This window comes from Brachycentrus maculatus, unplaced genomic scaffold, assembly GCF_059751285.1.
Source record: "Brachycentrus maculatus isolate JH-2025_06_01 unplaced genomic scaffold, ASM5975128v1 h1tg000081l, whole genome shotgun sequence".
In the NCBI taxonomy this organism is placed as follows: domain Eukaryota; kingdom Metazoa; phylum Arthropoda; class Insecta; order Trichoptera; family Brachycentridae; genus Brachycentrus; species Brachycentrus maculatus.
Genome location: NW_028280835.1, coordinates 3,485,520 through 3,508,961, shown reverse-complemented (window position 1 = coordinate 3,508,961; position 23,442 = coordinate 3,485,520). Strand labels below are relative to the sequence as shown.

The 23,442-nt window shown below is 32.6% G+C and overlaps 1 protein-coding gene across 5 annotated transcripts in view; it reads right to left on the bottom strand.

The window, feature by feature from the left end:
* Nucleotides 1–23,442, bottom strand: part of Antp (homeotic protein antennapedia) — a 410,782-nt gene that overhangs the window by 44,268 nt on the left and 343,072 nt on the right. For all 5 annotated transcript variants that reach the window (XM_088257489.1, XM_088257485.1, XM_088257488.1 and 2 more), the window contains one exon: nt 7,297–8,254. In XM_088257489.1, coding sequence (XP_088113615.1) covers nt 7,297–8,029 — 733 coding nt within the window. In that variant the 5' untranslated portion in view covers nt 8,030–8,254. The remainder of the gene's footprint in view (nt 1–7,296; nt 8,255–23,442) is intronic.

Genomic DNA, 23,442 nt, shown 5'->3' with positions numbered 1-23,442 from the left:
AATTCTTTTAAAATTCAATGCTATGATAATATTTTTATTATATACTAACGAATTTAGCTACTGTTATATTTTAATATATTTTTTTGATTTTTCCAGGCTTACGTTGGAAACCTCTGGCACATTATCAGTACCTATGTAGGAGGTGTATTCAGAGAGATCAGAATTCAAGGCGTCTCCTATCGTCTGTCTGTTGATGTCTTCAATGATTAATGGTACTTGATGGTGCAGCCCATATACCGAGCACACTCTTACTACTTATATTATATGCAATAGAGTATTGGTTTGCCTAAACTGACATTCAATTCTTATCTAAAACACGTAGATAACTAAAACTGTCATTAATTGATTCATCAGTCATTTTGAGGTAATATTTATCCATTTTTCATTAAAGTTTTACTCGTTAAATACCACTTAGATTGTCATGTATTTCATCGTTAAAACTGAAATAATTTTGGTTTGTACATAATATATCTTGCAGTTTAAACATCTCACGTATAATATCCTCATTTAAAGGTGAGGCCTTAAGTACCAATTCCAAGATCATGAACAATTTCCAAATATTATTTTTCGATATCTCATCAAAGATGAAGAAGAATATGGAAGTCTGGGCATTTACGGGGCTTACGACCGTCATAGGCTGGTTTAAGTGATCACTTTACACACGTGTAACATTCACCAATTCTACCCATTATTGACAACCACACTACTCAAATTCTTGGAAGTTCTATATATATGAACCAATTTAGAATATGACGGTCGTGAGCCCCGTAAATGCCCAGACTTCCATATTTTTCTTCATCTTTGATGAGATATCAAAAAATAATATGAAAATAACTCCTGTAATTGGAGATAATCCAGATTTTGTGAACAAGTATTTGGACACACTCAAAATGTTGTAAACAATTTCCAATATTTCCAACAAATTCCAATTCCCAGAAGTATTTATTTACCAATTAAAACTGAAATAGTTTTTTACTTACCTACCTAATGAATTTATGTAAATAATTGTATTGATGGTAGTTATATAATAACTAAATCCAAGAGCCAAAAAGTCTTGGATGAGGTACTGCGATAGATATGAAAAACATTTATTTTTTTACCGGATATGTTGGGGACACAATCCCGAGTCTCTTTTTTAATCCCGAGATTCTGGATGTAAAAATTTGCGTTTTAGTATTGTAAATCCTTAACAATTAATAAATATTTTAAAAAAGCTATAAAATGTAGGTACTTATAATATATTATGTAAAATGGTGAAATATTTTTTTGCATTATAATAGAAGATTTATAATTTTCATTTCAGTTTTACTTGGTAAATATTGTATCACTATTTCATAAAATCAATTTGTTTTTTGATTTTAAAACACCAATAAATTCCGTATAATTTTTTATGTTTAGAAATGATGCGGAATGCATCGAAATACAATAGATTTTAAGAAATAATGGTATTTACCAAGTAAAACTTAAATTAAAAATGGACAGATCTTACCACAGTTATTGCCGAATCAATTTATGATAATTTACCTCAAATAGTTGAATTTTAATGGGTTTTGAATGTTTCTTTTTATACGTTTTGTATATTTTTTTAAATGAATTTCTGTCAATGACGTCAATGATTCAACAAAATTAACAAAAACATTGAAAAAATCTAAAGATTGCAAATTTTTGTTTTGAAAATGGATCATTTGACGGGTAAAGGCACTAATAACTGACATGAATTATCTGTAAGAATTAACATTATTTATTCTACCGAGGGGTACAGGTTCTCATGAAGCACTTTTCCGCCATTATAAAATCATTATAATCCCATAAGGGTGGAATTACCTCGACATCCATCATTCCAGTCAGCAAATTGTGCTTGTGCCGTAATGAATACGTGCGATTTGATTGCACACGATCTCGAGCTTTATTGACCGAGCCCAACGTTTGAGGGAAGTGGTGGTTATCTCGCTAAAACCCGGCATCATATAATAATAGTGATAAAATAAAATGTAAAGTATTGTGTTATTTAATAACACACTTATATTTCAACAGAAAATAATATATGGATATATTATATAATACATGCATACGTATGAACAAACAACGTGTTCTAGGACGGGTTCGTGAAATATTTGGGGTTTATTTCTCACGGATATATGTCTACATACGTATGTAAAATAAGCCAGATATTGTTTGTCTTTAAAAAAATCCACTTTTAATCTAATTTTATTTCTGATTATATCTATTGTAATCTTGCCAGTGCCCTTTGTGTAACCTAAAATAAAATCTATACCCACACACAGGCCTTTGTGGGATCTTTTTTGTATTAATATTATATTTTTGTGTACTTGTAATTATAATATATTGTGAAATGCAAAAGAATTTAAAATAAATATTTAAAAAAAAAATCAGTCAATTTCGAAAACATCTGCAAGAAATTCCACAACTTATGAGGAAAAATTCCATACTTTTGTTTGTCTAAATAATGAAGTTTTGTGAGACCCCTGTTCGCATTGAAATGGTGCATAGGTCACCTCATTGAATCGAAACGGCGTTAAATTGATCGTTAATATCATAACGAAAAAGTTATTTGTTCTGGGCCTCAGATTTTTGGGTTAAACAATGTAATTTATTTTGATGGGATACAGTAGAAATAGACAAGGAATAGTCAGTAGGAAAAGGTGAATAATAATGATGATGGCTAGTGCACTTGGAGTTGCATAATCGCAGTCGTATTAGCCTTCGTATATTGTGTAAGGCATCTTGTTCTATGTACAAAAGTAATAACGCTATATGAGAATAATCAATATTAATTTAAAACTTTTTTTCTCACAAAATATATAAAAACATTTAAGTGTAAATCCAAGTGTCAGGTAATTCAAAATTTCTTAATTTTTTAAAAATTTAAATTGAAAAGAGAAATATTTGTGCTTTTTTTTATAATTTACAAACATACTTTAATTTTACACTATTTCTGTGAGCCTAATGTACATTATCGAAAAAGGTATCAAATTGAGGTAGAGAGGGTTCGAACCCTAAAAGTCTGACTCAAGAGTCCGCGACACTAACCACGGGACCACAACCCGACACGAAAATCGAGAATAGAAAATTGAAAACTGGCAAAAATCACGACAGGCCAATTTAACTAATTAAAAAAAATTGAAAGCACGTATTCGTATATTTACGTTTTAACAGCCCGCAAAATTGCGCTAAAAACGTTTACGCAAAATGTGTTTTCAAACGGGATAACAGAATAACAAAATTTGAAAAATCTTCACTTTGTTTACATCGTAATTCAACCTCCATCCGAGCTCCCCTTCCCTTATCTGGTGTACGGTTTACCCATTTACACAGCCTGACCCACCCTCCTTGTTGGGGTAGAACACTTGTTAGATTCAAATTTATGGTCCAACCTCAGTGCTTTGGGTACGCGTGGACTACGGATTCGGAAAATTAAGTGTTTTGTTAAAGATTATCAACAAACCACGTGGGAACAAACTCGTACACGTGGTTCTAGAACATAATTTGTCAAATATCTAGTGGAATTAAGTGTAAAGCATTTTTTTTGCATATTTAAAGCTTTGTGGTATGGCAATAAAACACTCTCCTTATCATTCATCGTTTACTTTGGGTAATACCACAAAATAAACGATGAATGATAAGGAAAGTGTTCTTTTTTCTCTGTATCAAAATTTTATTTTTATTCAAATGTCAAATCGTAATAATTTTATTTTAATGATGGAATGATCTTCCGAAACCGGTAGTCACGAATAAGTGTTTATAAAGTGGTATTGCGCAAAGTGAACGATGGATGATAAGAAGAGTGTTATAACATTTTTGTATGAATAAAAATATATTGACGAGAAATACTAAATAACTACTAACTAATCATCACGCCGCCTCACTGTAAGGGTAGGCAGAGAAAATAGAAAGCCACACCACTCCGTCTTTGCATTCTGTCAAACATTCTTCGCCTCTTCCAAACTCATACATCTCCTAATAATTTGCTTTTGACCAAATAAATAAAATATAATTAATATTTGAAGCACTAACTTAATAATTAAAATGTAACATTGTTTTAAAATCGCTATAAATATTTTATTGTAACTTAATTATACTGTTTACCGGTTTAGCAGCTAACCGCTTCTTTTCAAGACGGGGTTAACTTCGAAATTCTATCCATAATTATATAAATTCTATCCATGTTAAAAGTATTAATCAGTTTTGATAAAGAAGCTGTTAGTTTCGAAACCGATAGACATTGTAATTTAATTATAATAAATTTGTACGCCTCCGTATTGTAATGGTCAGCACGCTCGGCTACCGTTCTAGAGTATTATAAATATAGGTATTTTTTTCACTGTCACCTGAAGCAGAGGGCTATAAGATAACATTGCGTTTATATGATGCAGTGCCCTATGCACCTTTGGGGTGCGGATGAGGGTTTAAATGAAAAAATATCATAAAATATTTAAAGTGATTTTAAAACAAAGATACGTTTCAATTATAAAATGAATAAAAATGATAGAATACACTTTTACTAACCTTTCATTATATTTCGATATTTTATTTTTATTAAACACTCAAACTACACTTCACGAAACGAAAGTATAAACACAACTAACTCAAATTAAACATATTTCTAAAACTTTCCATTCGCAAGTATCATAATAAAGTGAAAAATATTTAAAAGCTTCCGAAACAAAAGGCCTGCGAACAAAAGCTTCCCACGAAATTAGTCCTCATAGAAATTGTTCGAATACGCAAGAAAGCCTAAACAGAAGGTGTTCTCCTTTGTTGGTGATAATACTCGGCATCTGTCGTATTCTTTTTTTGCATAAATTAGAAGAAACTTTCACTGTCGACGGTGTGCCTATTGTGAGTGAGGCAAAACGGTAGCATTGAATTTTCTGAACAATTGCACAAATATATTTTTTCAGGTCGTACTAGGAATTTTGAAGCCTCTTGTAATGTCGATAATGTAACACAGCAATAAATCAATAACGATTACCGTCAGAAATGTAAAATACGTCATATTTCTTGACATTTGTATGAATAGAAATACGTGCATATTAAACATTTAATTATCAAATAACAAGTTGCTCTACATATTCACAATCACTCATTTATCTCTCCTGTATACTTGAAAATTCAGATTTGTCTCTGAATTTACATATAAAATTAAAAGTATGTCTTCAGGGGTAGGCAGAGAGAATAGAACGCTACACCAATATGTTTTCTTCTTCAAAACAATCTTCTCTTTTTCTAAAATCATCAATCTTCTCAAACATACTAAATTATTTCGACTCCTGTTCTGACCACTTTCGAGTATTTGAAATACTTGATCATGCCAAGTTTTTCTCTGTCTTCATCTAATTCTATTGACAACCAAATTTTCCTTGTATATTTGTTTTACTGATCTTTGATCACTCATTCGATTCACATGCCTAACTATATCAACACACCTTTCTTAATTGTATCGATAATTCTTTTCTCAGCCTTACATTCTTTCCTTATATCACCATTCGTACATCTATCATACATCTTTTTGCCGCACATTCGTGTGAATGTATTATATATGTATTTTATAAAATAAAACAACTTTTTTTCAACCACCTTTTTACTGGTACATTTTTTCTCCAACCGGTTTCGACAAGACCTTGTCATCGTCAGGATTTAACATGTACAAGTTAAACCCTGATCATGACAAGGTTCTTGTCGAAACCGGTTGGAAAAAAATGTACTAATATAAAAGTGGTCAAAAACAAAGTTGCTTTATTTTAAAAAGTTTTTAAAATGTGCCACAAAGTATCTGCGAAAAACGTTAAAGAAAAAAGTATTAAATATGGTTTACAATTATAGCTAAGTCCTTTTTTGGAGAGGCACAACGTTACTAGTTTAATATACTTTATAGTGGAAATGTCTACTTAATAAATATACTGTAATATTTGTGTAACAATATTAAACAATATTATTTTTTAACATCTCATCAAAGATGAAGAAGAATATGGAAGTCTGGGCATTTACGGGGCTTACGATCGTCAATGGCTGGTTTAAGTGATCACTTTACACACGTGTAACATTCACCAATTCTACCCATTATTGAAAACCACACTACTCAAATTCTTGGATGTTCTATATGTATATATGAACCAATTTAGATACCTTGTTCTTGAATCACTACAACTTCACTAGAGACATCTATTAGTGAGATGTAATATTTGGAGATAATCCAGATTTTGTGAACAAGTATTTGGACACACTCAAAATGTTGTAAATATTAAAAAAAAATAAATGCAAAAGACTAAAAATAAAACAAATTGTGTACCGGCCAAGGTTGACCATTCTATAAATCATGTCTGTCTTCGTTCTCATCTCCCATGGTAGCTTTCGCTAGTGCAGGTGATGTCATTATCTGTCCGCGTCATAAATATCCAAAACGAAGACAATGGAGTGACAAGAAAGGTGGGTGCCTACGCTGCCTAGCCAGGACTCGAACCGCCATTCCAGTTTTGCATAATACCTGCCGGCTACCGACCTTTCCGCATTGAAGGCCTCATTATTCATAACGCGTCCAATTCAACAAAAGATTTTTGAATAACTTCCGTGGCCTTCGAAAAAATCCTACAGATGTTGAAATGAACACGTTTCCGAAGTACACGAATACTAGTAAAAGTACGTTTATAATATAGGAGAATATCTGTCTTCGTTTGGTATCTTAAGAATTCAACCTGATTTTAGTTTTTTTTAGATTTTCATCTTAAACTAGACTTGGGAGTAATAATACTGGTATTGTATAAATGACAATAACACGGAGTTATAAATGAAGGATGATTGCAGAGTCGTTTTAAGCCTTTATCATTCTTCGTTGTGGTGTGATAAAAAAACCCTATATTGTATGAAGTTATATAACAATGTTATGAGTTTTTCAGTGGTATTAATCTACCAATGAAAACCTTTTACAATTAAGTAGTGTGGTTGTCAATCATGGGTGGAATTGATGGATGCTACACGTGTGTAAAGCGTTAAACTTTACTAAGCCTATGACGGTCGTAAGCCCTGTAAATGCCCAGAATGCCATATTCTTCTTCATCTTTGTTAAGATGTCAAAAATAATGAAAAATATAGCTCCTAATTGTAGATAATCCAGATATGTGAATAAGTATTGGGACACGTTAAAAAAGTTGTAAGTAAAATAAACTGTTAAATTTCCCTGGATGACGAACAATGACTTGTGCATTGCGGGGTTATAAAAGAACAAAACTAGGTTTGCGTGTGATGTGTGTGCATGAATAGTTAGAAAGCGGTTCTTACCGAACTGGCTCCTCATCCAGGGGTAGAGCGGGCTGGGGAGGGAGGCGGCCGCGGAGGGCGGCGGCTGCTGCTGGTGCAGCGGCGGCTGCTGGTGCGGCGCCTGCTGGTGGAGGGGCATCTGCGTCTGCTGCGGCGGCATCTCGTCCACGCCGGCCGCGTACATCATGTGGTGCTGCTGCTGCTGCTGCATCTGCATCTGGTGGTGGTGCGGCTGGTGCGGCTGGTGCGCCGGGTGCGCCGGGTGGCCGTGCAGCGGCTGGTGGTGCATGTGCGCGCCCATGGACGCCTGCTGGCTCTGGTCCAGCGGCGGGCTGCCCGACAGCGCGCCGTGCCCGGCGGCCGCCTGCAGCTTGCAGCTCGCGTACACCACGGGCGCCTGGTGCCCGTTGGGGGGCCCGTACGCGTCCGGCTTCTGGCCCATGTGCATCTGGCTCGGGCTGTCCGGCCGGTAGCCGCCGTTCTGGTCCATCTGATTGTAGTAGGGCGCGATGCGCGGGTCCATGCGGTCGTAGGGCGGGAAGCGCGGGTAGGGCTGCTGGCCGGGCTGGCTGGGCGGCCCGTAGTGGTGCGGGGCCGCGGGGCGCAGCGCCGACGGGTCGCAGCCGCCCTCGGGCAGCTCGGCGCCGCCCTGCGCCACGCCGCCCGCGTACTGCTGCGGGTGCTCGTGCCGCATGTCCGGCATGTACGAGTTGGCGAAGTACGAGGACATGCTGTCGCAATTGTTCGCGCTCATGATGATAGCCACCGGAGCGCTCTACTTAGGCATCGACGGTCGACGGTCGACGCGCCGCTTCCGCACTCTCCCTAGATTCTTAGCGGAAACTAGGCCCTAAACTAGATCACAATCCCACTCGCACTAACTAACTTATTAAACAATCTTACCACTATTACGTATTGTAGGTATCACTTCTCACTCTGATCACTTGGCGACTTCACCGAGGTGATTGTGTTTGATTTCCTGCAACAACAAAACACATCAAATTAATACCTTCTTCACTAAACAACAACACAACACATATATCTCCTTCCCAACAACTTTGGTAGAAATCCATTTTAGTACAAGCCGAATTTCCGTAAATATTCGGTAATATATTTGCGAATACCGTCTCCGCACAATCCGAACAATACAGAAGTCACCAGAATGAGTGACATTTGTGCACTAACATGTGTTTCATGTTCGAGGATCTTTCAATAGTCATACAAGTCTCAAGTAGAACACACACATTATAGTTATTACGAACCATTTATTCAAAGGACCTGACCTGTGCGATTTTCGAGGACATTTTTCATGCCATCCTCGTCTATTCCTACCGATTAGTGAAGGACTAAGGGAGATAACAGGAGTCCATGTTTGTGCAATTAGAAGCACGTGGTTAGTCATTTCGCTCAAGATTTTTCCTTAGAAATGTGACAGTTGATGGAGCGTGAGAGACTGGAGAAAGATGTCTCATAACCTTGAACATGCGTTACATGACGTATCTGTTATATTCCACAAAAACAAAATGACGCATACAAACCGTTTAAATCACATTTCTTAAAAAAACATAAATACAAGTATATTATAAGACATCTTATTTAAATTTCTTCAAAAAATTAAATAATGAGTATTTCAATAGATTGAGTATGCTACAGTTCATTTGGCAATTTTTTGTTGGCTGTTTTGACTGCTTTATGAAATGGTGTAGAAAAACATCATATGGTGAAGAAAATTGCAACAAAAAACACACCAGCTCTAAACCGTCTAATATACACTATTCGGTGTAAATAGTGATCGAAATTTAAAAAAACACTTATTTGCTTTGCTGATGATATCACATAGAATAAGACCTTTTTAAATATGTATGAACCTATAAAAATTCAATTCATTTTGTATTTTCAACATGATTTCTCGAGATACCATACAAAAAATATATTATTTAATTTTTTAAATAATCAAACGTCCCTTCCAGGATGGTCCTTTCTTTAAAATATGTTCAAATTAGGAATATTTTTGAAGTAAACCGTCATTTAGCAAAGGTATTCATTTTGCATACATTTTTGGGTTCCACCCGAAATTCGAACTCCAAACCACATAAGACTGTACCGAAGGACCACGCATCATTAGCGAAAATTAATGAACAAACGGAGAGCCATGATTGGCTGATACATAAAAACGAAAATCCTTTTTTTACTAACAAAAAATAACTAATGTCCCATTTTGAAAACTTTAAAATTAATTAAACAATATAAAATAACAACATTCATTCATTCAAACCCATATCCGCACCCCAATGGTGCATAGGGCACTGAATCATACAAACGAAGTGTTATCTTCATCGTTAACACATGAAGGTAAGGTGATCAGCCCTCTGCTTCAGGTACCAGTCCAGGGTAATACGGAATAAATATTACAGTGAAAAAATCACTTTTATTTATTTGACCACCCTGGGAATCGAACCCGGGACCTCAGAACGCTAGCCGAGCATGCTGACCATTACACTACGGAGGCGGACATAACTATGAATAACAATAGTTATTGAATAACTGACATTTATATTGTTATTTGAAAAACTAACTTCATTGACCATCATTAACGAGAGTGACACAACGATCTTTCTTTTCAAATAATTTTTGACTCTTCCACATTCATACATCTCCTCCTACAAACCCTCCCATTATTCCAACTCCTTACCTGACCACTTTCAAGTTTTTGAAATATGTTGTACTTTATCATGCCAAGTTTTCCGCGGTCAATCTTACGTGTTGCTTCTATTACAAACCACATTCGCCTCATAATTTTGTTTTGCTGTTCTTTCTTCACTCATTCGATTCACTATTCAATATTATTTTTTGACATCTCATCAAAGATGAAGAAGAATATCGAAGTCTGGACATTTACGGGGCTGACGACCGTCAAATATGATAAATAATTCCTATAATTGGAGATAATCCTGAATTGTGAAAAATTATTTGGCCACACTCAAAATGTTGATCGATAATCTTTATAAAATTAAACAACTTTGTTTTAACCATTTTTTTATAATAAGTACACTTTAATCTAGCGGTTTCGACAAAAACCTTGTCATTACTAGGGTTCATTAAATTGTAAAACATTAAAATACTCATAATTAATTACATTCCCTTAACAAAAACTTTGTTTTTGGTAAGGGAATGTAATTAATTATGAGTATTTTAATGTTTTCGAATTTAATAAACCCTGATGATGACAAGGTTAATGTCGAAACCAGTCGGTTAAAGTATACTAATATTTAAAAAGTGGTTAAAACAAAGTTCTTTAATTTTATAAAGTTTATAAAATGTGCCACAAAGTATCTGCGAAAAACAATCACGAAATTGATCGATAATGCTTATCTCAGCCTTGCGTTCTTCTTACATCATTATTCGAACATCTATCATACATCGTTTTGCTGTTTGATTAAGTCAGGTGTGTATTTCGTTAATTTTAGCACGTTTCCGGGTTCTCGTCAATGAGACGATTTCTCAGTATCCTTTTAATAAGGTTCATGCTTCTAAAATATTGTTCGCATGAATAAGTAGAGTCAAAGAGCCTTCCCGCGGATATTTGTGCCGGAGTCACACTTAAAAGGTCAAAGGGCTGCATGCGGCTCTTGAGCCACACTTTGCCGACCCATGGTGTATGTACAACATTATTAGACGAGCATTACAAAGTAACTTATAACATTATATATCTGTATTACAGACTCCGAGTTGAGATTTAAATAAACCTAAATGACGTGAAACAGCCCAGAGCCGCGAGGGAAGGGAAACTTTTAATTTAATCAGAAGTATTTTTACATTATCATTTCTCTGCGGAGTAAAATTTTATCCCAGATTCACGAGGGTTGGTATGCAATTTTAATTACTCATTTTGCATTTGCAAAAATTTATTTTCTCTTTTAAATGCAGCAGGGGTAAAAAAATGCATGTGAAAAAAATATTTTTATAGGTACCTACACGTAAAGACAAATTTATGACCTAAAATAAACGTAGAATAGTAATAACCTCTGCTGTATAGCGATCAGCAAATTTGGCTACGATGCTGGAGGTCCAGGGTTCGATTCCCAAGGGGGTTAAAATAATTTGATTTTGCTGATTTTTATTGTTGATTTTTCTCTCTAAAATTAATTTAATATTACCCTGGACTAGTTACACTATTAAAAAAGTAATCACCTGAGGCGCACAGATGATTACATTTCCTTCATGCATTTAACGATCAAGATAACACTGCTTATATACGATAAGGGTTAGAAGAAGAATAAGGAAATGTGTTTTATAAATAAAACGCCTCTGAAACTTTCACCATTCTGCCCATTATATAACTTCTATATTGTATTAATCTTTGAAAAATTCGCATTAAAAATGTTGTCGGATTCGTTTCGTACGCTAGACATAATTTCGCGGATGGTGGTGCCTTTACATAGTTGAGAACTCACAACGAATTAGCAACGAATTACTGTCTAAAAATGAATATGTCATTTTGAAACTGGAGGTCGCAAATATAAGAAAAGTTTTTATAAATATTTAAATATAAAAAAAATATATATTTTTACAATCGACATTTCTCTATGCCGTTAATCCTGCAATTGTCATAGACAAAGGATCATAGAATCGTGTTTGCGTAATGTTGGTATTCCGAGAATCTGTATTAAATCGTTGATGAATTGTTTGTGGACAGTGATGTGTAGTTTCAGTACTTTGTGGAATCCCTTTGTGGACCTTCGGAGTCATGCAGCATCAGAAGATCACAGAGATGTCTAACTCTGATACCCATTGTGTAACTGTCAAGCGAATACTCCAAATACTAAGCGCAAATGCATCCGTCCAGTGGCGTAGCGTGATGATACACGGAGAAATAATTTGTAACAAATATTTTACTCTTTTATTTTAAATTATGTATATGTTTGTAATAAATATTGAAATATATATTTTTATGCTTATAATTTTCATAAATATCTGAATTTAATTATTTTTTCGGTTAGTCAAAGCGGTTTGAATAAAAAAAATTGAAATTAATTGCTGGTACAGTGGGGTCAAAACTTGGTTGTAAGATTAATTATTTTATTTTTATTTTATGAATTATAAACACGTAAAGTACCTTTAATAAAAATACATTTATCAAAATTATGACCGAGAAAAATATTTCGAATCATTAACCAACTGTATAACAATTTATATAGTTATTTTATTTATTTAAACTATAAATAAAATAACTGTATAAAACATGTAAGTATTTTATGTTTTTAATCAACATTATCAATTTAAAACTACTGAAGTTTGTTCAAAATGTCATTGAAGGCGAAATGATTGTCACTTAAAAAAATATATATATAAAACATACGTAGTCTCAAATATTTTCATCATCACATTATGATAAAAGTCGTAAAATCGTATAAGAAGATACTCTGAGATACTCTGACAAAGTTAAAAATTCTTATTATTAATGTGCGGAAAGATTGTTTTTTTTTTATTTCACACCTACTATTGTATCAACCACTTATCAGTTTTTTTTTATAAAATTTAATTTATAAAATGGTTTTTGCCTCAGCTACACCCCTGTCACCTCCACTTTAGTCCCCTTCGATGAGTACAAACAGCCAACCTTTATGCGCGTTTAATTAACATTGCAGTGATAGCGGCTAATTGTTATATCGCCCGGCAAACTGATTTATTGGCGCATTAATCTGCGAACACCTCTGTAATTGGTGAGCGCCCGTAGGCTCCAGCGCATCCCAAACTGTGAACTGACCGCTGCGGGTCGACCTAACATGTTGACAAGCCCTAGCCAAACGTCAAAATTTAAATATTTTCAGATTATTTATAGTCTGTCAGCTGTGATGAGATAAGTAAAGACACCATAAAAAAGACTTAACGATATCATGAAACAAATCTGGGTAATAATACGTATATGACACATGATTTTATATTGTTTTTTGGGAAACTTGGTAATTAACGGAAATACTATTTTTGTGCACAGTACCTACGTTATTTTAATAGAAAAAAAACTGAAATATTCAATAGTGAACGTATTGTCTAAAGCTAATGACCAATTATTTAAAGAGTTCGCAACATTCTGGGTGTGTCTAAATCCTTGTTCACAAAAAGCTTCTTCAAATCAACCATAGATACTGCCACGAATTTGGACATCAAGCGACGTATGAATTCTAAAATTCGAGTATTGTGCTTGTCAATCATGGGTAGAATGGTGAATATTACACATGTATAAAGTGATTACTTAAATCAGCCTATGACAGGTCTTTAGCCCTTTAAATAAACCATAGACTTCCATTCTTCTTCATCTATATTGAGATGTCAAATTATATATTTAAAGAGCACTGTACATGACTAACATGACTTACCACAAAGTTAATGCCGAAACAATAAATAAAATAGCACTATAAAACATTAATATCAGTGTTATTGTATTGGAATTGCCTTGTATTGTGCAATATAAGAAACACTCGTTTTTAATATGTGAAACAATGTTTCAGATACTAAATTGTGAAAATATGTACGTATAAGTAGGTATATTTATCTATATAAATATCGTACAAAATCATATATGTAATCAATTATCAGTTAATATTATTAAACTTTCAATTAGTCTGGGTGTTTGTGAAGTATTTTTCGCATTAAACTTCGCTATCCTTACTATCCTACCTGCAGACAAGCATCTAATATAGACGCTTTTGGAGTTATTCCTTTTAAAAAAAATAGTAAAAAAATTATAATTTTAAAAGGTTTTTGATGACGTCAAACAATATTAAACTTTATATTACGTATTCACGTACTGATATTCAAAGTAGTACATACTTAAAATTTTGATTATTCAGCTTCCAAAATTCCACTTTGAAAATTCAAACCCTCTTCTTTTGATGTTATTCTATAGAATTTGGTTTGCAAGGGTGCCGAAACTCACCCTGAATACGAATTTATTTATTTTCATAATCATCGAGAGCACCGTTCGTGAATGTTAAATAGTGTTTCATCGTGTGTTCATGTACGTGGGGATATTATCTATGGATAAATTAATTAATCTTGTTACAATATCTTAAATTGTCACAACTTGATATATCGATGGGCAGGCCTGTTTTTTCTCAGACATGCTTTCGTTATTATTTTTTTGTAGCATAATCGGTTGTTTTATATACACGAAATTATTAGATCGTCAGTAAATTGTTTTTAAGGTCCAGTATACGATAAATCGCAACATAATTTGCTTTAAACCCTGTTAGCATATGACGTTATCGAATTATTTCCGTTTTTGTATTGAAAAAAAAAGTTTTATATTATCCACTGACACTTCGTGATGGAATTGCATTTTTAATTTATTATTAGATTAAAACCAATATTTTTAGCTTTTCCACTTTTTTATTTGACCAGCGACCGGGTTTCGTCGTTACCGACATCATCAGACTGGTCATGTCGATGATGTCGGTAACGACGTCTGATGATGTCGGTAACCACCAGTCTGATGATGTCGGTAACGACGAAACCCGGTCGCTGGTCAAATAAAAAAGTGGAAAAGCTAAAAATATTGGTTTTAATCTAATAATAAATTGAAAAAAAAAGTTTTTCGTCGAACTGAATATTTGTCCGCCTCCATAGTGTAATGGTCAGCACGCTCGACTATCATTCTGGAGGCCCCGGGTTCGATTCCTAGGGAGGGGTCAAATAAATATAAGTGATTTCTTCACTCTAATATTTATTCAATATCACCCTGGACTGGTACCTGAAGCGGATGGCTGATCACCTTTCCTTCATGTGTTAACGATCAAGATAACACTGCATTTATATGCAGTGCCCTATGCACCATTGGGGTGCGGATAAGGGTTTGATGATGATGATGAATATATGCTTTTGAAAATAAAAGATTTATTAAAAGATAGGAAGATAAAAAACATATAAAAAAAATTTTTAGATGTTCACTCTCTCTTTCTTTATCTCTGTTTTTCATGCTAAATCTTTCTTATTCTTTATTTTGTTAAGAAACTTCACTTCTATCACATGAACGTTACTGTGCTTACAATTTTTTAACTAAATTTTAAGTCTTTTTTTTGTTGCCTATGGCTATATTTTTCAGTGTCATATTTAGTGTTGATGTATTAGACTTCAAGATGTTAAAAAGTTACTAATTTGGAATTATGAGTGCCTCTTTTTAATTCCTTCAAATGTGTAACAAATATATGTACATCCAAGTCTTCGTTGATGGCAAATTTATAGGTTTACAACCACTGTTCAAATGTTACTTAAAAAAAATACACATAACATTATATAACGTAATCCCGATTTCAAATTCTTACTCTTTGAACTTTGCATGGTTTTCAGTATTTTTCATAATACCTCCTCTCTGATGTCAGTGGATACTCCATTCAATGGCAGACGTGGGAGGAAGGGATGGATGTATATTGGGCGTAGGGGGTTGTTTTCAGCAGGGGAGGATCGCAGATTGTTTTACACACCCCCGAGGATTTGAATTCCGTTCACACCACCGCCGTGCGTACGGACCGTTAAATAATTTCTAAGCGCGTACAATAAGTGCTTACACACATAGCTACTTCAATATATATTTGTATGTAATATAGATTTTTTGTTGAATACATGGCACATTTACTGATACACTCACTCATAAGATGTCTTCTGAATATTCAAAAAAGGGTAAATTAGTAAACATTTTTATATTTTAATGCAATCTTCATTCATTCGATATTAATATACACTTTTTGAGAAAGTTCATCATCAAAAATCCAACCATTACTTTATTAAAAAACTATGGCCAATTTGTGAAAATTTGACTTCTATGTAATGTATGCGAATGTGTTTATATTTTTTGTTGGGATATGAATAAACTGAATTATTCAGAATTATTTTAAATCAAAATTTAATTATCCAACGCCCATAACATCGTTTTCTGTTAAATACTTGATGATGTTATGTTATTAAAATAATGATTTCTTCGATTGACGACTTTGTCATTATATAATTATTGATTATGATAACTTCTTCTTCTTACTATCCACACCCAATGGTGCATAGAACACCACATCGAATCGACGTCGAGGTGATATTAACTCCATCTTTGATTGTATGGAGGTGCCTCGGTCCAGATTTATGGATCTATAAGGGGAATATATTTAGTGGGATATAGATGTCATAACTGAAGATAAACTGCTGCTTGTGAATGAAAATGGAGGTGGAAAAATACTTGAAAAAAGTAGAAAAGCAGCATGCGTAGCGCATATCCGACCGAATACAATATTGTGTATGGCCATTTTTTGTGAATGTAAAAAATAAAATAAAAGTACAAACACAAAAGTTAAAAATTAGTCGAGTTTGTAGGTTATATTTTCCTATTATCAATTCGGTAAATCTATGTAAAATCTATTACTTTTTAAAATCTATTGTGATACGTGTTACGATGCATTCCGTATCGAAGCACATACGGTTTTTGAAAATGATGCGGTATGCAATGAAACACGTTTCACAATGATTTTAAGAAATAGTGATATTTTTCAAGTAAAATTTTTAACTAAAATTTAATAGATGACTGCCGAATCAATTAATGAAATTACATTTTTCCCATTAAGTGAGTTTCGAGTGGGGATGAAGTTCCAACCGGAAAGGGAAGTTTGATTCTATCATAGCAAGGGCGCTTCCGTTTGTTCGCATCGACAGCCTATACCGCCGTCTAGCATTGATGTATTGTTTTCATCATGTTACATTAGGCACAGCCGCCGGTAGGGGCAGGCGGGGTGGCACTACCCCCTGAGAGGGTGGCGGCCGGCAATTGTTTTAGGCTTCGGGGTGGAAGGTGATGAATCGACTAAGCCGCAAGTAATTTAAGTTTGGAGGGCGGAAGAAATTTTAAAACAATGTTAGACGATATTATGGCGGCTGAAGAGTTTTATTGATTTTTTATATAACCTACTCCTACTACATATATATATACATTTATATATATATATATATATATATATATATATATATATATATATATATATATATATATATATATATATATATATATATATATATATATATATATATATATATATGTGTTTATATATATATATATATATATATATATATATATATATATATATATATATATATATATATATATATATATATATATAAATATACACATTCTCGCCTTTTCCACATTCATGCCCGCCGATTATAACTCCTTATCCAACAACATTATTTTTAAATACTTATTCAGATTTACTCGGTTTTTCTCTGGTTATATTTTTAATTACATTCGCTTCATATATTTCTTTGACCGTATCTTTCAGCACACATTCGTTTCACACATCCAAAACCGTCTCAATACACCTTTCTTAATTTTATCGATAGTGCTTATTCATGCCTTGCATTTTTTTTATTTCACCCTTTGAACATCATAATACATCGTTTTAGTGTCAAGCTTGGTGTTAAAAATTATTAAGTTTAAATACAGATACATACTTTACTCCAAAACTGTAAGAAAATTTCCAGAAATAAGTCATGAATGTCGTTGTTTTGAGATCGTTAATGAAAAAAAAAAAGCTGAAATAATGGGGTTTAGGTAAAAAGAAACTAGTTCAAAAACTGTCAAGGTAAAAAGTAAAACTATTTCGTAAACTATCAAGGTAAAAAGATAAACTACATATTTCATAAACTATCAACAAATGAAATGTGTGATTAAAGTCGAAATATTATTCAATAAAACGTTTCAAAATCACTATAAACTTAATATGATTACAAAATTATTATTCATTGAAAAAATGGTTCCAACAAAAGCGGCGGTGACGTCACGTGCAATCGGCATCCCCCTCCCACCCCGTCGTGTCATCATCCCTCTCACTCTGCGGGGGAAGTAGATTTATAGAGTTTTGATATCGCTGCAGAATGTATGAAAATAGAATTATTCAAAATGTTTCGTGAGGAAAATTTTGAATGTACCCATCCGTATGGAATGCAGTTTTAATGTGCATAGTCAAATATCAATTTTGTGATTGATTATTTGTTTATAAACTTCAATGAGATTTTTAAACTAACCACTATCCCGCTTCTCCGTAGGGATAGGCAGAGTGGATAGAGCGCCCAAACTACTATGACTATGTAAGCCTTAATTTTAGATTTGTGTCCTTGGCACGCTGAAAAATGAAGAGGGGGTAGGAGCTTTTCCTTATTGTTAAAATTTTTAATTTATTTTTTATTTCTTATCAGTGTTTATACGATGGTTGAAGATGGTGCTGAATACATCAAAACACGAGTCACAGATTTTAAGAAATAGTGGTATTTACAAAGTAAAACTTAAATTAAAAATGGATAGATTTTACCACAATGTGTCTGCCGAATCAATGAATGAAATAATATATAATTGCAAATTTAATTAATATTTACGCCCCAACCAGAAACACGAGAAACCGTCATATATTTTATTGTAATAACATCCGGACAGTGTCTATATTCAATACTTCTATACCTACATCGAATGCATAGCCCCGGCAATGATTTCGCAGACGACATTGATATCTGGAATAGGTCACTTCCTAACTATAAAGCAATAATAATTGCAAGATTTCAGAGTAATGCATAATTCCTTGTTTTTTTTTATATGTTCACCCTTTTTTAGATAATACACTTAAAAAGAGAAAACATATTATTTTATCTCAAAGTATCCTACATGTAATATATTATGTACAAATTGGCTTTATTAAAAAAAGTTTTAGAATCTGTAATTGCTCTTTACTACCGTTATACGCAGTTATCAATATAATACTCGTACAAAATGCAGTTATAAATTAATTTAAATCTACGTCGACAGGCTGTCCCAGCGGCCACCATTTTCACGCCTGAAAATATTTAATTTGAAATGCAGATAAATTTCCCCGCCATTTCTCTGTATGGCGATGCACATTCCAATTTCGTTTGCGGCTATGTCAATTTTAGTGGAATTCCATTATTGTTCGATGGTGTGGAATTCCAACTGGACGAACTATTCCCATGCATATTAATTTCCGCTTTATCGGACTCCAGGAATTACGGTTACTGCAATAGTAAAAATTATCGTTTGCAATATTGCTGAAATTTTACTATTCGAATGAAAAAAACAATTATATTTTATTTGTATTTTTAAATGAAATCATTTTTTTGAAGGAATAAACGTGACAAGCCTTTTATTTCAAAGGATCGTCTGCAGGTAGAATTGTAAGAATAGGGAATGTAAATGTGAAAAATACTATAATAAAACCCTGACCACCATTAGGTTAAGAAAGAGTTGAAAAAAGAAGTAGAAGAATTATGTAAAAGGTGAAATTTTATTATGTTTAAGTTAACCATTATTTTGACTAATGATTACACAAACATTGTAAAATTCTACAATTTTAACTTCGTTAAAAACAAAGTTAAATACCAATTTCATTAACTGTTAAAAAACTTTTATAATATTATTTATAACCACAATATTATTTTTATTTCTAAATATCATTGAAATATTACTTTTTATGTGTATAAAACCCAAAAGCTTTTATGCGATATCAGATGAATTTCCTGTTCAATTCTGTGAAAATAATAACAAAACACTGAGTTCTGGAATCCCGGAAATGGGTTCGCCGCAGCCATATTGATTATGGCATTATCTGCCCGGCATTTCCGCATATAAAACCGGAAACAGAGAGCTTTTGACGTGAACATCACAGCGGAAGTTTCCATAGATAGTGGCCAAAATGCTCCGAGCTTTCAGCACCAGTAGGTACCTAGTTCAACAAAAACAGGATTGCATTGAGCATTATAGTATGGTTTATCGAATATTTGTACAGAAGTTTTGCAAATAATCTGATCATTTGACTGTCCCTACGTTTTAGATTTTTACTATAAAACACCAATTACTAAAAAAACATAATATCAACAAAGAGCTAGTGAAATTGTAATAGATACAATAGATGCTTTCTTGAATTAAAATGATAGATTACCTTAAACTAAATATTTATTCATTTACAATATGTTTGTTTAATGCTTATATGCTTATTCTAATTTATACAAAAATAAATAATAACCATATTTAAAATATAAACACACACACACACACATATATATGTATATATAAATATATATATATATATATATATATATATATATATATATATATATATATATATATATATATATATATATATATATATATATATATATATATATATATATATATATATATATATATATATATATATATATATATATATATATATATATATATATATATATATATATATATATATATATATATATATATATATATATATATATATATATATATATATATATATATATATATAAATTCAAATATTGGTTTTATGAAATATCATTAATTGATTCGGCTTTGTGGTAATATTTATCCATTTTTAATTTAAATTTTACTTGTTAAGTAGGTACCACTATTTCTTAAAATCTATTAGGACATGTGTTATGACGTATTCCGCATCATTTTGAAAAACCGTATCACGTGTCATCATATATTCAAAGAAATAGTGGTATTTACCTAATGAAATTTAAATTAAAAATGAAATAATACTCTCTTTATCATGCATCGTTCACTTTGTGTAATACCATTTTTAATTGGTATTACACAAAGTAAACGATAATTGATAAGGAGAGTGTTATATTACCATACTATGAAGTTATAAATACATGAATATTTTCATCCTATAAAGAAATATACTACACAGCACCAAAATACACAACGATATGTTGAATACAACATTTTGAGTGTGTCCAAATACTTGTTCACAAAATCTGGATTATCTCCAATTACAGGAGTCACCTTCATATTATTAAAGCTTCTTTACATCTCACCAATAGATGTCTCTAGTGAAGTTCTAGTGATTCAAAAACAAGGTTTCTAAATTGGTTCATGTATATAGAACTTCTAAAAATTTGAGTAGTGTGGTTGTCAATAATGGGTAGAATTGGTGAATGTTACACGTGTGTAAAGTGATCATTTAAACCAGCCTATGACGGTCGTCAGCCCCGTAAATGCCCAGACTTCCATATTCTTCTTCATCTTTGATGAGATGTTAAAAAATAGTATATTGAATATATTCTAGTTGTGACGTCAAAAAATGCCGTGGAAAAATAATTTGGCATTTTAAACAGAGCGTGTATATGGTGTCAACCCTGAACGAGTCGCTCCGTTCCGTTTCAGTCAGACAGTATCGGTTTTTTCATTCGGTTGTACCTTTTCACAACCGCTCTTTCAGTCGGGGGGAACCAATGATTTATAGCGTGGTAACGTCAAATTAATTGTTTGTTCGAATTTCGAATCGCGTTTTAAAACGGTTGAATTTTCGCAAACCTCAGAATACTTTTTTCAGAATTTAAATTCACAATCGAACAGCACAAGATTCGAATAAAAAATACATGAATATTATCGTGAAATGAACAAGTGTACAAGAACAATATCTCTATATACTATATATTACATATCGCTCACTCCTTTTAATAACGTCATATATCAAAAATCGTCAATTTTCAGTTGTGCGTGTTTTCGGAATGCCCAGAAAATGTACTATATCCCAGCAAAAGCGGCATATTTTTAACTTAATATTTACGCGCTACAGGGCAGAAAGTGTTGTTTTTCCATTTTTAAGAAAAGGTTTTGTTTAATTATTTTTTTAAATATACTCGATATTTTTCAAATGGTGAAAAAACCTTCAGGCTTTACCTAAAAAGATCTGTTGCATGGTTAAAATTTCAATTCAAAAGTGGCTTGATGTTTATTTTTAATACATTTAATTATATTTTTAAACTTTAAAAACATCTCCTGAAAAATCAAGTTTTTTTTACTTATGATGTTCTTGAAAGGAGTGAGCGAGATAAGAACTATGGAGAAGTTTTATGAATAAAGTATTTCGATGCACTTATGAAGAATATTGTAGAAAAGTATTAGATTGTAGGTTTATGCGCTGCTTAAACAAAGCAACTTTTTAGTATAACGTACCATAACCGCACTCATCCAAGAGCAGAAATTCCATATTCTAGAAGTATATGCAATTATTAAATATATATATAATTATTAAACATGCTTGGCGCTATAAAGGTAAAAAAAAAATTTTTCCCCTTCATAAGAAGCAGATGAAGTATCTACTTACCAGATATATTTTTTTAAGGTAGGTACTAAATGTATTCGTAATTAACGTATAGCATGTGTATTAAAATTCAGGTTGTATGCTTCACTGAAGGGTGGGAAAGAGTCGGTTATGGGGTTGTGCGGTGGTGCGGTGGTGGTGGGTCCTAACACCGTAACAGGAAACAGGGATTCAGGTCATAAATCACCATGACGAAAATCAATATCACTTCCGTTAAGCGTTAAGCGATAGAGCCTTTATGCAAAATGCCACAATGAATGCCTTACAGGCACGGCGTTTCGCGACTACAGGTAGAATGAATGCAAATTTTTCAAAAGGAATTCTGAAAAAAATTGCCAATATATTTTTAGCGCATCTGAAATGTTCATATACACTGGTTTACGTTTTAACTTCTATTTTATTTGGAGGACTCTTTTTGTGATTAGTTTATTACTTTTTCTTCCGAAACAACTATGTTTTTCTATTTTTAGATATTTACCTATTTTAATTATCTTTCGATATGTATTTATCTCCTTTAGATATAGGTTATTTTACATTTAATTGCTGGTACGTAATAATATATAACGTTAACATGTATGTGTGTGTGCGTATAAACTGATTAATATTTATTATGATTTAATATTAGTAAAATTTACGTTATTTAATTACAGACTTTTAAAAAAATTCTGTAGTATTTGGAATGAAAATGTTTTAAAAATCAATTATGAATACAAATATTAGGTAGGTACCTTTATACATGTGCTAAGTAGATTTTTTTTATTAAAATCCATGGATTTTAATGTAATGATATTTAAATATTTATCACAGAAATGAATTAAAAGATGCACTGCAATGAAAATAAAAAATCATGAATTGTTTCGGCAGTCACTCTGTGGTAAAATTTATCCACTTTTTTTTAATTTTAGATTTACTATGTAAATACAATTATTTCCACACATAGTTATTTATTTACTAAGTAAAACCTATAAAAAACAATTTGGGATTCTCTGATGCAGTATTAAAAAACATATTTGAAAAT